This window comes from Prionailurus viverrinus, chromosome F1, assembly GCF_022837055.1.
Source record: "Prionailurus viverrinus isolate Anna chromosome F1, UM_Priviv_1.0, whole genome shotgun sequence".
In the NCBI taxonomy this organism is placed as follows: domain Eukaryota; kingdom Metazoa; phylum Chordata; class Mammalia; order Carnivora; family Felidae; genus Prionailurus; species Prionailurus viverrinus.
In genome coordinates this window covers 10,031,368-10,047,478 of record NC_062577.1, presented here as the reverse complement: position 1 = coordinate 10,047,478, position 16,111 = coordinate 10,031,368, and the positions used below count along the sequence as shown (strand labels likewise).

Genomic DNA, 16,111 nt, shown 5'->3' with positions numbered 1-16,111 from the left:
TGTTACCTATCTTATCGAGTACAGATCTCTTAAAAGTGAATCTTTTCTCTCATCTTATATGAATGACGTACCACCTTAGAACAGTTCTTAGAATTCTTTTCATTGACACCAGCAATAGACTCTCCTCAAGCATGGACCATTTTATTCCTGTTTCCACATTGAATTCGAATTTGTTTGGTGATGTACTTTGATCTTGAAGAATCTTTTTATTGGTTACTGATTCTTTGTTTCTTTTACCATTTACCAAGTTGTGTGCTTTGGAATCCTACTTTTCAGTGAACCCGCTACATAGAGAAAATATCTTCAAATAATATTTTGTTAAAAAAATATTTTGTAAAAGTTGGGGCGCCTGGGTGGCGCAGTCGGTTAAGCGTCCGACTTCAGCCAGGTCACGATCTCATGATCCGTGAGTTCGAGCCCCGCGTCGGGCTCTGGGCTGATGGCTCAGAGCCTGGAGCCTGTTTCCGATTCTGTGTCTCCCTCTCTCTCTGCCCCTCCCCCCTTCATGCTCTGTCTCTCTCTGTCCCAAAAATAAATAAAAACGTTGAAAAAAAAAATAAAAAATAAAATAAAAAAAAAATATTTTGTAAAAGTTAAGTAGGATTAGAACATACCCACAGCTGAACAACATATAGAAAGAAACTGGAATAGCAGGGAAAAAGAGATTTGCCTTCAGAATATGAAAGTTTGTTGAGGTGCCTGCGTGGCTCTGTCGGTTAAGCATCTGACTTCGGCTCAGGCCATGATCTTGTGGCTCCTGAGTTCGAGTCCTGCATCAGGCTCTGTGCTGACAGCTCAGAGCCTGGACCCTGCTTCAGATTCTGTGTCTCCCTCTCTTTCTGCCCCAGCCCACTCACATTCTGTCTCTCTCTCTCTCAAAAATAAACATTAAAAAATTAAAATTAAAAAAATATGAAAGTTTGCTGAAGGACCCTACTTGAAAAGATTTAAAAATATCTCAATACCTAGAAAAAAAAGCTAAATACTGTGAAGTATTATCTGACCAAACCATAAGGATACCCTCCTCCTTGGAGAATAAAGTTGGAATTTTTCACTTAAAAAAATTTTTTTTTAATGTTTATTTTTGAGAGAGAGAGAGAGAGAGGGAGAGAGAGAGAGAGAGAGGCGGGCAGAGAGAGAGAAGGGAAGACACAGAATCTAAAGCAGGCTCCAGGCCCTGAGCTGGGGTTCAAACTCACGAACCATGAGCTGAAGTCAGACGCTTAACCAACTAAGCCACCCAGGCGCCCCAGATTTCTTCTCTTTTAACCTACGTATTAGAAAACCTGTACAGGGACACCTGGGTGGCTCAGATGTTTAAGAATATGACTCGATTTCGGCTCAGGTCATGATCTCACAATTGGTGAGATTGAGCCCCACCTCAGGTTCTACTCTGACAATGTGGAACCTGCTTGGGATTCTCTCTTTCCCTCCCTCTCTCTCTGCCCCTTTCCTACCGTCATGCGTGTGGGTGCACACTCTCTCAAAATAAACAAACATTTAAAAAAAAAGAAAATTTGTACAAAGATTTGTTTGCCTATGACAGGTGTGTTTTATACTAGAATAAGTGTAAATGCATGCCTTCAACGGTGGGAAAATATGCTTTAGTAGTATCTGTGAATCTTTTCTATTTCTATATTTCTATATTTTCTATTTCTATAGATTTCTATATTTCTATAGATTTCTGTATTTTCTATTTCTATATTTGCTTTGATCCCAAGAACAAAATGTTGGAATTGGTGGTATACCCAATTTGTCTATACTTTTCTCATTTTGGAGTAATTTCACAATTTTTGCCTCACATCTTCCAAGTAGAATTCTTACCCCTAAATACTTAGTGTATATATTTTCTACAGCTAACTTGTGTTTCTGAATTTACTAGTCTTCATCTTCAGATTAAGTGTACTTTCTCCTCTGTTCTTATATCTCACCTTTTCATCTAAGCCTAGGGTCATTATCCTTAGAGCTTATCTTTTGAATTCAGCGTCTGTCTTCTCCACAGATTGTGTAGTGACATTTTTCAAATAGTAGAAAGGACCTGAAACTTACCTAAAATGATTACTCCTGCACTCTTTATTCTGCAAATTTTCTATAAACTATAATGCTATAGAGAAACAGACATAAAACATGAGATAAAATAAGTGTTATTTCACATATAAAATGTAGTTTCTGCATGTGTTGTGTTCCAAGTGGTTGAGTTAGTGAATTCACAGATTTTTAGTTAAAATGAAAATGTATACTAGTATGTATTCATCAGATAAGGAATGGATTTTCTTTGTTTGTTTTATCCCAGGGAGTCATTTTTATGCTGATATGGAAAGCCGAAGGAAACAGGCTTTAACCAAACTATTTTGAAAGATGCAGAAATCCAGCTTTTAAAAAAGTATTTCAAAAATGTGTTTTATTCTGTCATATGTCTGTCAGTATAGATCAGTCTTTCATACCCAGTATTAGAAGGCCATTTCATCTTATCAATTACAAAAGTATTTGAGTGTTATTGTAACATAACCTGGTGAAGATTTTAGAATCAGAGTTTAAATCCCTGCTCATTTACAAGGCCGTGTAGCAAATATATATTTTTCTCTAAGCATTAAGTTCCTCATCTGAAGCATAGGGATAATATTTACTTGACAGATTATTGTTTTGAAGATTCATTTTGTTCTCTCTCTCGCTCGCTCTCTCTCTCTCTCTCTCTCTCTCTATATATATATATATTAATGTTTATTTTATTTTGGGAGACAGCACAAGCAGAGGAGGGGCAGAGGGAGAGGGAGAAAGAGAATCCCAAGCAGGCTCTGCGTTGTCAGCACAGAACCCAACAAAGGGCTCAAACTCATGAACCATAGGATTATGACCTGAGCCGAAGTTAGGAGTCAGATGCCTAAGTGACTGAGCCACTCAGGTGTCCCACCACGTGATATATTTTTATGTAACATATAAGCTCAAGGAAAACAAAGAATTAGAGCTAGTCGCTATATTTTTTTATTTACTTGTAAAAGATCTCCTATAACTTTTAAAATATTTGCCTCAAATCTGAAGCTCTTGTAGAAGTTAGTAATTTCTGTCTTTGAATAAATGTGTTTATTTCTTCTGTTTTAGCCTCTGATTTTTTTTTATTTTTTTAAATATTTTATTTTTAACTAATCTCTACACCCGTCATGGAGTTCAAGATCAAGAATCACATGCTACACCAACTGAGCAAGCCAGGCATCCTTAAAAATGATTTTTAATATTTATATAATGTTATATAATTATAACATGCAAAGCATAATAATTGCATAATGTTTAGATAATATTACCTAAGCATATCACCATTTATTTTATGATTTTCTAAATGTTGGTTATCTAGATTATTTTCAAATTTTCAGTTATAAATAATAACCCATACCCCTGACATCACTGTTGTACTATAAGCTAACTAACTTGGATATAATTAAATAAATTAAAATACTAAAAAAAAATAATAACCCAGTGGACATGCTAGTCTATTTATTTATTTATTATTATTTATTTATTTATTCATTCATTCATTCATTTAATTTCCATCCAAATTAGTTAGCATATAGTGCAACAATGATTTCAGGAGTAGATTCCTTAACACCCCAACCTCTGGTTTTTTAATGTAACACTGCTCCTTGTTTTCCAGCTTTATTGAGATCTAAATGACATATAACATGATATAAGTTTAATGTATGTGATGTAATGATTTGATATATGTATATATTGAAAAATAATTACCACAGTAAGGTTAGTTAACACATCTGTCACCTCACACAGTTAACTGTGTGTGTGTGTTGGGGGGTGTGTGGATGGGTGTGGGTGTGTGGTTAGAACTTTCAAGGTTTACTGTCAGTAACTTTCAAATATATACAATACAGGATTGTTAACTATAATCACCATGCTCTTTAAATATTAAAATCAGTCAGTGGATATTTAATAAGAAACTACCATGTGTTCTACTAAGCCTTGTGAGAATACCAAAGTTCACATGGTCTAAGAATTTCTAACCATCTGGAAAGATATGCCTAATATATCAAAAAATTCAATAAGAATCTAAAACAGAATTTTAAAAAACACTACATATTTTAGTAATTTTGTGGTATGGTAGACACAAGGATAAAGGTGCTAAGTTTATCCTCCATGTTTAAACTTTTAAAATCTTCATATATTATTTATCAATTAAATTCACTTACCTACTTGATTCTTTTAAATTCCACATATCTTCAAGTATTTCTCATAGCCTAGAATTTTCAAAAAGGATATTGTTTCTTGATAAAACTTTTTAGTTAGACAAGTTTTCTAATTCTAGTTCTGTCACTGACTTAGAGATCATAAATAGGACCTTAAAATATGACCTATCTGAAGGCAAGAAGGACTGCATGATACATAGAATCCCATTTTATTGTTCAATCTATGATATATCATTTGTTTCTCTTTCTCAGTTTTGAGGTGTATTAGGCCTCAGTACTGAGGCGGTCCTTAGTCTATTTGTAGGCCTTAGCGTTTTATAGTCATGTATTTTTTTAATGTTACAAATACTACTGTACTTCTTTTATCATTTAGATTATTTTTCCAGTTTCTGACTCATAAGAATTAAATATACTTTCTGTTCGCTATTTTTCTTATATCATCACTGTTAGGAGCTGTGTTAATCACATATTTTCATGGAACATCAGGGTGAGGATGCCAGTGATCCAATCTGGTTCACAGTAGGCTACTGAAAACAATAAATTCTTTGGTTTGTGGTTAATTTTCTTTTTGCAAAATGCACATTGTCTCTTGGAAATTAATGATATTTCACAGACAGTATATTCTAGACTTTAAAATTGAAATAGGGAGGTCAAAATATTTTCTAAATTAGAGGTGTATAAGCATTTGATTCAGGAGGTTAAAAGTCTTAATGTATTAATTTGAGTGTGTTACACCAAAAAAATTAATTATATCCATGATTTAATCGTGTTCATGATTTCTTACTCCCAGGTAATGAAAACTACAAACAAATAGCAATGTGTGTTCTTTACCACATTAGCATGGATGATCGCTTTAAATCAATGTTTGCATACACTGACTGCATACCACAGGTAAGTGGTTTAAGTGTTTTTTGTTTTTTTTTTTTAATTTTTTTTTTCAACGTTTATTTATTTTTGGGACAGAGAGAGACAGAGCATGAACGGGGGAGGGGCAGAGAGAGAGGAAGACACAGAATCAGAAACAGGCTCCAGGCTCTGAGCCATCAGCCCAGAGCCCGATGCGGGGCTCGAACTCACAGACCGCGAGATCGTGACCTGGCTGAAGTCGGACGCTTAACCGACTGCGCCACCCAGGCGCCCCGAAGTGTTTTTTAAAAGCATTAAAAAAATAGGTATTTTCCATTTTATTCTCTTGATTTTCCAGATACATTTTCCCTAAAAAAAATTCCCTCTTAAACATAATATGAGTTTGTGATAGAAAATTGGAAAATAGGGAGCAGTATAAAAATGAAAATAACTTTGTTATCCCAAACTCAGAGATAACCATTTAACATTTTGGTATATTTCCTTCTACAGAGTTAAAAAATAACATATTGAGATTATATACAGTATGTAATTATATATTACTTTTTTTACTTACTAGGTCACAATGTATTCTCCCATGTCATTGAACAGTCTTCAAAAATTATTTCTCATAGTTATATGATATTCTGTTGCTTAAATGTATCATTATTTAATTATTGTTAAATTGTGTGTTTTTTTCCAGTTTATCACATAAAAACAGATGTAAGTAAACTTAGGTAAACAGATGAAGTAAGGTGGAATAAATATCATGGTATATAAATGCTTATCCACATCCCTGTGTTTTTCTTTAGTTTAAGTTCCTGAAAGTAGAATTACTAAGTCAAAAGGTACAAACACTTGTGTATTTGACATATTTTCTTCTAAGAAGGCATGTTTGTCACTTTTTTCCTTTTTTTAAATTTTATTTTAATTCCAGTATAGTTAATATAAAGTGTTTTATTGGCTTCAGATATACAGTAGTAATTCAGTACTTCCATATACACCCAGTGCTCATCACAAGTGCACTCCTTAATCCCTTATCACCTATTTCACCCATCCACCCACCCACCTTCCCTCTAGTAACCATCAGTTCTCTATAATTAAGAGTCTCTCTGTCTCTTTTGTTTTTCCTTTGCACATTTGTTTTGTTTCTTAAATTTCACATATGAGTGAAATCATATAATATTTGTCTTTCTCTGACTGCTCTTACTTAGCATTATACTCTCTGGCTCTATCCATGTTGTTGCAAATGGCAAGATTTCATTCTTTTTTATGGCTGAGTAATTTGTGTGTGTGTGTGTGTGTGTGTGTGTGTGTATAGAAAAAATTTACAAATTATTTATTGATGTCCTTTGCCAATTTTTCCATTGGCACGTTAATATTTTTAGTATTAATATATGAAATAACTATTTTAATTCTTTGTCATATTGCTAGTATTTCCTAACTTTGCCTGTTCATTTGGTTTATGTTCAGTGATTTTAAATGATTTATCAAAATTCTTTTATCTTTAAGAAAGATTTTGCTATGACTCGGTTGCTTGATATATTTCATATGTTAGGCCTTTTTATCTTGAAGTAGTTCAGTGATTTTTTTTTTTTTTGCATGGACTATGTTATAAGGATAGAGATTCTATACATATTATACATATTTTGCTCTTAGGGAATATACATTCACAGAATCACTATTTTGCCATCAATCTTTATTAAACTGAGCTCCACTAATTTGAATATCTGATGATTGGAACACTGGTTGGGCCAGTTTTAAATATTACATTATTTTTTATAAAATGGTTTCATAAAATAGAAAAAGCAAACTTGCAGGGTGTATGGCAAACAATAAAAATAACACTTTAAAAAACACTTTAGGGGGCACCTGGGTGGCTCAGTCAGTTAAGCATTCGACTTTGGCTCAGATCATGATCTCACAGTTTGTGAGTTTGAGCCCCGCATTGGGCTCTGTGCTGACAGCTCAGACCCCAGAGCCTGCTTCGGATTCTGTGTGTGTCTCTCTCTCTCTCTCTCTCTCCCTCTCTCTCTCTCTCCCTCCCTCCCCCTTCCCTGCTCATGCTCTCTCTCTCTCTCTCTCTCTCTCTCTCTCTCTCTCAAAAATAAATAAAGATTAAATCTATATACAAAACAAAAAACCAAAAACCCAACACTTTAGAAGAGTATGAATAGTAAGTCACACTTAGAAAAGTATTTCCTCTTAAGATTTCTGCTAGGCAATTCCCCATTAAGCTGATATAAGTTATTAAATGTATATTACTTGAGAATTAATTAATGTATAGTAAAAAAATCAGCCATAATTTCTCTTTTTATTCTTACTGACAATCTTTTCATTCATCCCAAATTAGTGAGATAGTTCTAAAATTGAATTTGCTATTCCAGAATTTTAACACTTTATCTACATGCAATTAAAAAACTGATAAACTCTTAAGGGTAATTTCTTAGCCTTTTTTATCAAGAGGATAAACTAATTATGTTTATAGGAAATAGACATTCTTCAAAGAATATAGAGCATATCTTATCTAACAAGGCAAGGCTTCTTATAGAGATAACATATGTCAGAAGTGTAGCCAGTGCAGAGTGTAATCAAATTCTTTGTCAAACAAGTTTTCAATAAAAGAGTAGCCATGTCAAAGGGAGATTACAGGTGATTTACTACAGTCTCACTCCATATGTTCCAAGGGTTTCTGCTTTGCAGTTTCAAAGGGTGTTCCTTTTCCAATCCCATTCAGTGTCAGAACTTCATTGACTACAGGATATGAATTGGAAAGCAGCCAAAGAAGAATAGTATTCTTGCCTAGATTGACTGTTTTTATCCAGATTAGACTTAAAGAAAAAAAACATTAAATAAAAAAGAAATAAATGTAAAGTAAAAAGGGATGGAAAACTTACTCTTGGTGAGTCTTCAAATTGGAGTTCTCCTCTTTTAGAATATATAATCTCAACCATAAGACATAAAACTTTATTTTAAATAAAGAATTGGAAGTAAGAGCCTCTTTAGGTCATTTCTGAAAAATATTATCACTGCACTTGAAAACTTTGTATGTAGAAAATTCTCCCATACCTTTTCAAGAACAATATTCATGCATGTTTTCTTGACTAATGATTTTTAACTCAAACGTTTCTGCAGTGGGTTTTTCAGAACATTTCAGAACATTTATGAACTATATTTCATAAACAAAACCTTCCAAAACCTATTTAGTAGTCAGTATTTTTTATTTTTTTAATAAAATTCAACCCTTATAGGAATGGTGAGGTGATGTTACCAAATTACATCATAAACATCCTGAAGCTTTTTAGTATGAAGCCATATTTTGAGAAACCAAATGGCACTCTCACATATATTTGGTCCTAACATGCTATCCAGCCTATGACTTATAAGGCTCAATTTTGAAATAGTTATGGAAAAGTTGACATGGCTTGATTGCCACCCAGTGCGACATGCATTATCGAATAACAGAATTGTGGAAAGCAAGTCTGGGATTAAATTGCAATTAACAAGCTTCCTTCCTAAGTTAAAAAGATACTCCTTTCAGAGGTAGAGGCTGCTCAGAGTAATGTTTTTAAATATAGCAAAGCTTTAAACTACTGGCTGGGGCACCTGGCTGGCTCAATGGGTAGGGTGTGTGATTCTTGATCTCTGGGTTGTGAGTTTGAGCCCCATGGTGGATGTGGAGATTACTTAAAAATAAAACCCTTAAAACAAAACAAAACAAAAGAAAAAAACTTTGTGACAGCAGCTGATTGTACTTATTAAATAAAGCTATATCTAATGTTTGGATCTTAGAATTAATGTAATACTTGGTTAACTTTGAAATTATGCACATTAATATTTGTTTAGTAAAGACTGTCAAGGAGCGCCTGGGTGGCCCAGTCAGTTGAGCATCTGACTCTTGATTTTGGCTCAGGTTATGATTCCAGGGTCATGGGATCGAGCCCTGTGTCGGGCCCTGTGCTGAGCGTGGAGCCTGCTTGAGATTCATTCTCTCTCTCTCTCTCTCTCTCTCTCTCTCTCTCTCTCTCTCTCTTTCTCTCACTCTTTCTCTCTCTCTCCCTCCCTCCTTCTCCCATTCCCCCTCTGCCCCTCTCCCCTGCTCTCTCTCAAAAAAAAAAAAAAAAAGAAGAAGAATGTCAAGCATTATAAATGAAAAGCCTAAAATAACCTTGAAAGAAGGAAAGCAGTGGTTCATTAGTCACCCATATTCATTTTAATGACAAAAAAAAAAGGTGGAATATGGTCTTGTTCTTTAATTACATTAGATATTTATGTAAAGGAGCTTTATAAACCATAAAAGACTATACAAAAATACGGTACTCTTAGTAAAATATCAAATCATTCACATTATTTTGGATCCATTCACTGTCCATTTTAAATACTGCCTTGTATGCATTTTATAAGATAAACCTGTAATTAGACTTTTTGTAAATTATTTAATACTCAGAGTAGGTGCTTATATGTTCAATATGCCTCATAATCTCTCCCAGTATTATATTGCTTTTCTTCTTTTGTATTTTAGTGCCTCTAATTACCCAATATATTGTAATTTTTTTCCCTATTATGTCACCATTCTGCAAAATTTGGGGTCCAGGGCTAGTCTGGCTTTATAGATGATCTTAATGGTCTCAGTGGGTGAATTGTTTCAGGTAAGCATTCTTGGGGATAACCAGGAGTTAATAGTTGTATTCTAATAATAGTTAAAAGTACACATTAACAGTTCATTGTTATTTAGACCTCTAAGATGCATGTTTTGTTTAAATAGGTGTAAATGCCATCCAGATGCTTATAAAAGTATTTATTGGTATTAGAATGGCCAATCAAAGTGCATGTTTAGGTAATGATGTCATGGCGTTATTTAATATTTTACCCTGGAACAGTGTGTAAGAATCTTCATAGCGATCCACATGTTTTCTACCACAGTTGTCCTATTTGGCCCCTCTTTGATCTACATGCTTCTTTTTAGCTGAATGCTGGTAAACGTCCTTTCTGACAGCCCCCTTTGCTCCTGCCTGCCATTATCTGCTGAAGTTCAGAAACCAGAGCATCACTTCAAACAGCACAGTTAGGGAGTAGCCAGTCAGAAGAGATTCCTGAGGCATGCAAAGTTCTGCCATAATCATTCAAAGATGTTTGGGTGGGGGGATGGGGGTAGTAGAGGTGTATGTGAATTCAGAGAGCTGTGGGGGTTGGCCTCTGGTCACTGGTAAATAAGTGAAGTCAGGTGCCAGAGAGTCTAGACACAGTGATTTCAGTCTTGAGTCTTTGGTATCTGATACTCAATATGGGACCTGTCTGATTGAGCACTATTGCCTCTTCATTGCACAGGCTGAAGCCCTTTTAGTGCTTTCCTGTTAAATTAGTAAAAGATGACAATGGACATAGTTAAAACAGAACAAATCTAGTTTTAATATTTCCTAGTTGTCAGCAATTACACTTACTTTTGAAGTGCCAGGGGTAGCAATCAAATTAGAGACATAATGTTGCCCATGGAGTTTGAAGGAAACTATTATTTTAAAATGTGAATGCTTTAATTAAAATTGAAGTGTTTCTCTTTCCTATTATGAAAAACTAATTCTATATCATGATACATTTCATTCACATTTAGTCCTAATTTCTCTTGATTTTGGGGGGGGGGGGTAGTTGGATAAGATTTCAAACTGTGCATTATTTTTTAAAAATCTAGCCCCTGATTACTTCACCACAGGATTTAACATAGAAATTACCAAAAGCAAACAAAACCCATCAGCTTCTAATAGATCACCTCTAACCCCATTTGCAAGGGCAATTTTCATACTACAAGGTCAATTTCAAGTAAATAGCAACAGATAATTTGCTTTTGTAACAGATTTTTGTTATTATAAAGAAGTTTCTTACATCAGTAAAAATTTGGAAGAAATCTATAGTAAATTTTTAATTAGAGTATGAAAAACATACTAATTCGAGGATTATCACATACATTTTTATTGATTTGTACTTTTAATTGGCAATTAACATATAGATAGGTAGCAAAATCTATTAAATGTATATCCAATAGATTAAGATTATTTTAGTTTTGCCATAGAATTTTTTTGTTCTATAATATTATTAAGTGTTAATGATTCCTTATCTAAAGATTCCATTAGTAGCAACATTTGTGGTTAAAGAGCTGCCCTCTGGAAAAAGGCATGATATATTGCTAACTACTCACCTGTTACAGTGTTTTGTAGTATAGTTTTGTTAGAATTGTACTTACTTAGGTATAATTTTTTGGAGCAGTTGTAAGTGATCTGTGTTAATTTTGGTTTCCAGTTGTTCACTGCTAGCACATAGGAATACAATTGATTTTTGTATGTTGACCATACATCCTTTTTGAAACTTAAGTTATCTGAAATTTACAAAGAGAATAATTAAAACAAGATTTAACAGAAGAGGGTCTAACCAGTGAACAAATAGCTATTATTCACTTCCTGTATATACCGTGCTGTGTTGGATTCACAAGGGCATGTTGATCTAAAAAGGTATCGTATTGTAGTGCCCTGAGGCAAAACATAAGAAATTGTTAGGTAACAAATTTTAGGACCGACTTTCCTATGTCTTAGCCATTTGACTTAGAGAAAAATGTCTTTACATAGTATACACTCAGTTAATTCGCTGATTTACCAGTCATAGAAGACTAGCCTCTAAAAACTATAGCATAAAGTTCATTTCTCCTTTATTATAGCAACCATCTTTCATCATGACAAATCTGGATTACAGATAGATGGCATAGGTAGCCTACCTTTTCCTAGATTTCTGCTTTTCTGTCTGTTGCCTTTCAGACCCACCTTCTCTTTCTTTTATCATTAAGTAGAGTTCTTTTCTCATTTTATACCCATGCCCATATGATTGGATCCAGCCTGGAGCTTCAGTAATCAACCATATGTAACAATTCCTAAATCTCCGGTGCAAACATTTCTTATAAACTCAGGGTTGCATTTATAACTTCTACTGAATATCTGTACCACACTATCACATAGGCAGCTTATTAAACTCAACACATCTAAAACCAAAATGACTGTCTTCCCTTTAAAGTCTTCCTACTCTAGTTTCTCCTGTTTGGTAAATGTGGACACCACTGTCCATGTTGGTGCTCAGTGCAGAAACCTGGGAGTCATCTTTGACCCTTCCTCTCCCTTAACCCCAACATCTAGTCAGTTATTAAATCCCATTTTGATTCTCGTTCCTAAATACAGCTTTAATCCATCCTTTTATCTCCATCCCCGTGGCCCCATGTAGTCCAAGAGTCATCATCTTACCTGGACTTTTCCTCTAGGCTCCTAGATGGTTTTCCTACATTTTCTCACTCTGTTTCAGTCTGTTTTCCACACTGGCCAGACCTTTTTGAAACACAGATCTTATCCTGCCATTTTACTTACTTAGAAGCCTTTAATGGCTTCCTATTATCTTTACAATGAAGCCCCAAATCTTTAACATGTACTTCAAGACCCTGCATGATTTGGCTTTTACCTTCTTATATCTGAACACTATTTCATGCACTCCCAACCATGCTTGCCTTCTTTTCTTCTTTCTTACCTTGTATCCTTTGCACAAGCTATTTTTTTTTTTTTTGCTCAGAATGCTCTACTTCTACATAATATTTTAAATTCCTTAAATGCAAAGGCTGTATCTAATACTCCTCCTGTATTTTCCATTGTACTCAGTAGTTTACATCTAATACCGAACATCTAGTAGTTCATCAACCATTTATTCATTCAGTAGTCCATAGTGAGAGCTTACCACTTATATGTTGAAATGTATTATATTATTCCCATCACAGAATCTAAGATAATACATTGTAATAAAATACATCTGGTGTTTTTGATGCTTTTTTGTGTGGTTTTTTGAATAAAATATTCCATGTGCTTTTTGCTAGTTAATGAAGATGCTGTTTGAATGTTCAGATGAACGAATTGACTTGGAACTCATTTCTTTCTGCATTAATCTTGCTGCTAACAAAAGGAATGTACAGCTTATCTGTGAAGGTTAGTGCCTTTGAGCTTCATAGATAACCTTTAATCATATGGCAACTGGCAAGTTCTGGAAAAGAAACAAGGAATTAAGAATTACAGTAGCGGTGTAAATCCTATTTTTAAGTAGTTTTAAAAATTATAGCTTTAATCTTTAAAGGTCAGATAGATTCAGAACAAATACTCTTACATCATGAGTAGAAATACTTACCTTTAGTAATATTTTATAAACCAGGGTTTAGTTACCTTAATTAAATTTCATTTTTAAAAACATTTCTAGATGAAACAAAACTTTTTATTTGCAAAACAATCTGTTACAGTGTAAGATAATAACAATAAAAATGTATCAGATATTTGTTTCTATAATACCTTTGTAAAATAGCTTGTCGTGCATTATGATATTTCAGAATCTGCTCAATAGTTTTTTTCTTATTTGGAAAGTATACATATTTGTTTTCTGTTTTTTGTTTTTCTAAGGGACAAATGAGCAAATAGGAAAAAATTAAAATCTTTTCTTCCACTATCCAGAGATAATCATAGGTAAAATTTTGGTACAATGCTTCTGCAGATTTTTAAGATAAAATTTGGTTTTTGTATCTATATATGGTGACATTTTTTTTAAGTTATATCTTGAATCTCATTCCATGTGATTAGATATTTTATATAAAATAATTGCCAATAGTGGCAAAATAATCCTTTAAAGGATTTTCTATAGTTTAATCAGCTATTTTGGATATTTAGTTTGTTGCCACTTCTTTTCTGAAGCAAACCATGTTGCAGTAGTTTTCCTTTCTCTGAAACTTCATATTTCGATTTTTATGTTCTTAGGATACATTTCAAAAAGCATTTACATTTTTAAAATTTGTGGTGCATATTCCATACACAGAAGAGCACATACTGTGTGATACCATGTATATGAAATTCTACAGCAGGTAAAATTAATCTATGCTTAAAAAGAAGAAAGAGAAGGGGCGCCTGGGTGGCTCAGTCAGTTAAGTGTCCGACTTGGCTCAGGTCATGATCTCACAGTCCGTGAGTTTGAGCCCCGCATCAAGCTCTGTGCTGACAGCTCAGAGCCTGGAGCCTGCTTCAGATTCTATGTCTCCGTCTCTCTGCCCCACCCCTGCTCATACTCTGTCTCTCTCTGTCTCAAAAATAAATAAAAACATTAAAAAAAATTTTTTTTTAAAAAGAAGAAAGAAGGAAAATAGGAGGAAGAGGAAAAGGAGAAGTAAAGTGATTACATTTGGGGACGAAAATTGAGAAGGGACACTTTCTGGAATGAATGGAAATGTCTGTATCTTGATATGGGTATGAATTACCCAGGGGCACACATTTAATCAAAATTAATCTATTGTACACTTAAGATTCAGGCATTTTACTGTATGTAAATTGGGGTTTTTTTGAGAACTGTAAACTAAACAAATTTTATTAAACTTAAATGAACCTTAATTCTATTGGAGGAGTTTTCTGGTTTTTTGCAGGAAATGGGCTAAAGATGCTCATGAAGAGGGCTCTGAAGTTTAAGGATCCATTGCTGATGAAAATGATTAGGAACATTTCCCAGCATGATGGACCAACTAAAAATTTATTTATTGTGAGTATAGTTTCTTTCTTTCTATTAAAACAGCCTGAGAATTGAAGCTTTAAAGTCCTACATTTGGAAATAAAACTCTTACTGAGCTCTTATCAATATTAACTCATGACCCAAGTTGGTTCTTTTGTTATAAACTTTCTTGTAAGTTTAGCTTCCAGAAATCCCATGCTCAATTTTAGAGTTGTTTTCATTTTACGATCCCAACCCCTAACACTTCTGTCCTCACTCTACTTGTCTTGCCTTTTAAACAAGTGACTCCTGAGGCACCTGGCTGGCCCAGTTGGAAGAGTATGCAACTCTTGATCTCAGGGTTGTGAGTTTGAGCCCCACTTTGGGTATAGAGGTAACTAAAAAACTATAAAATAAACTTTAAACCAATGATTCCTATAGCAATTTGGCTCAAGATTATTAAAACAAGAGAATCACATTTGATACTTACTTTTTCTTCCTGTGGATTACATTATTAGATTGGTTCTTCTGCAGAAATCATATTTTAGATTTGTATTAAAATTCTGTTTTATTTAGGATTATGTTGGGGACCTTGCAGCCCAGATCTCTAATGATGAGGAAGAGGAGTTTGTGATTGAATGTCTGGGAACTCTTGCAAATTTGACCATTCCAGACTTAGACTGGGAATTGGTTCTTAAGGAGTACAAGTTGGTCCCATACCTCAAGGATAAACTAAAACCAGGTCTGTGCTAAGTATTTCCATTTTGCGTAATCATTAAGTTATTTCTATTTCTTTCTGTTGCGGCTGAGAGCAACTGCCAGAGCAGTATTTTGTGACCATTATTATACTAGGTATGTGTTTTCTTCCCACACCTCAACTTTCAGCTCTAGTTCTAGTTTCTTCCTCCCAGAAAGGTGATCACTAGGTCTCCTGTTAGATGTATGTACTCTTTTTCCTAAAAACGTGTTATCTTAGTATTGGTTTCCTTTCCCTACCCTGCTTATTTTTTTATCCTGCCTTTTAAAAATTACCAAATACCATATCCTCTTTGCATGCATGCATACCTGTGAACACACAAAGTTCTTTGAGCCATTCAAATGACTCTTCGGTTTTCTGTATTTACATTGTCATTCATTTACATTTTCAGAGAGGTGTTATCACTTCAGTGCTGCCCTCCCTTACTATTATGAACTATCTTCTTCATTGAGCATAGAAATGGGAAGAAAGGACAAAGTTATAAGCATGTTAAGGATTCATAAGAACTGATTTAATAGCTTACAGTATATTCTCTGTGCATTGAAGTTTTGCCAGTATAAATGGATTTGGATCAAGACATTTCAATGAAAACTTTCTGTGGTTTGACTTTATTAGGTGCTGCAGAAGATGACCTTGTTTTAGAAGTGGTTATAATGATTGGAACTGTATCTATGGATGACTCTTGTGCTGCATTGCTAGCCAAATCTGGCATAATCCCTGCACTCATTGAATTGCTAAATGGTAAATTATAATTTGTTTCAATTTGCTTTTGTTAATATATGAACAG

General features: G+C 34.1%; 1 protein-coding gene across 4 annotated transcripts in view; it reads left to right on the top strand.

The window, feature by feature from the left end:
• The window catches only part of KIFAP3 (kinesin associated protein 3), a 169,698-nt gene that overhangs the window by 93,782 nt on the left and 59,805 nt on the right, over positions 1-16,111 (top strand). For all 4 annotated transcript variants that reach the window (XM_047840887.1, XM_047840889.1, XM_047840890.1 and 1 more), the window contains 5 exons: positions 4,981-5,081; positions 12,928-13,036; positions 14,506-14,618; positions 15,144-15,309; positions 15,940-16,065. In XM_047840887.1, coding sequence (XP_047696843.1) covers positions 4,981-5,081; positions 12,928-13,036; positions 14,506-14,618; positions 15,144-15,309; positions 15,940-16,065 — 615 coding nt within the window. The remainder of the gene's footprint in view (positions 1-4,980; positions 5,082-12,927; positions 13,037-14,505; positions 14,619-15,143; positions 15,310-15,939; positions 16,066-16,111) is intronic.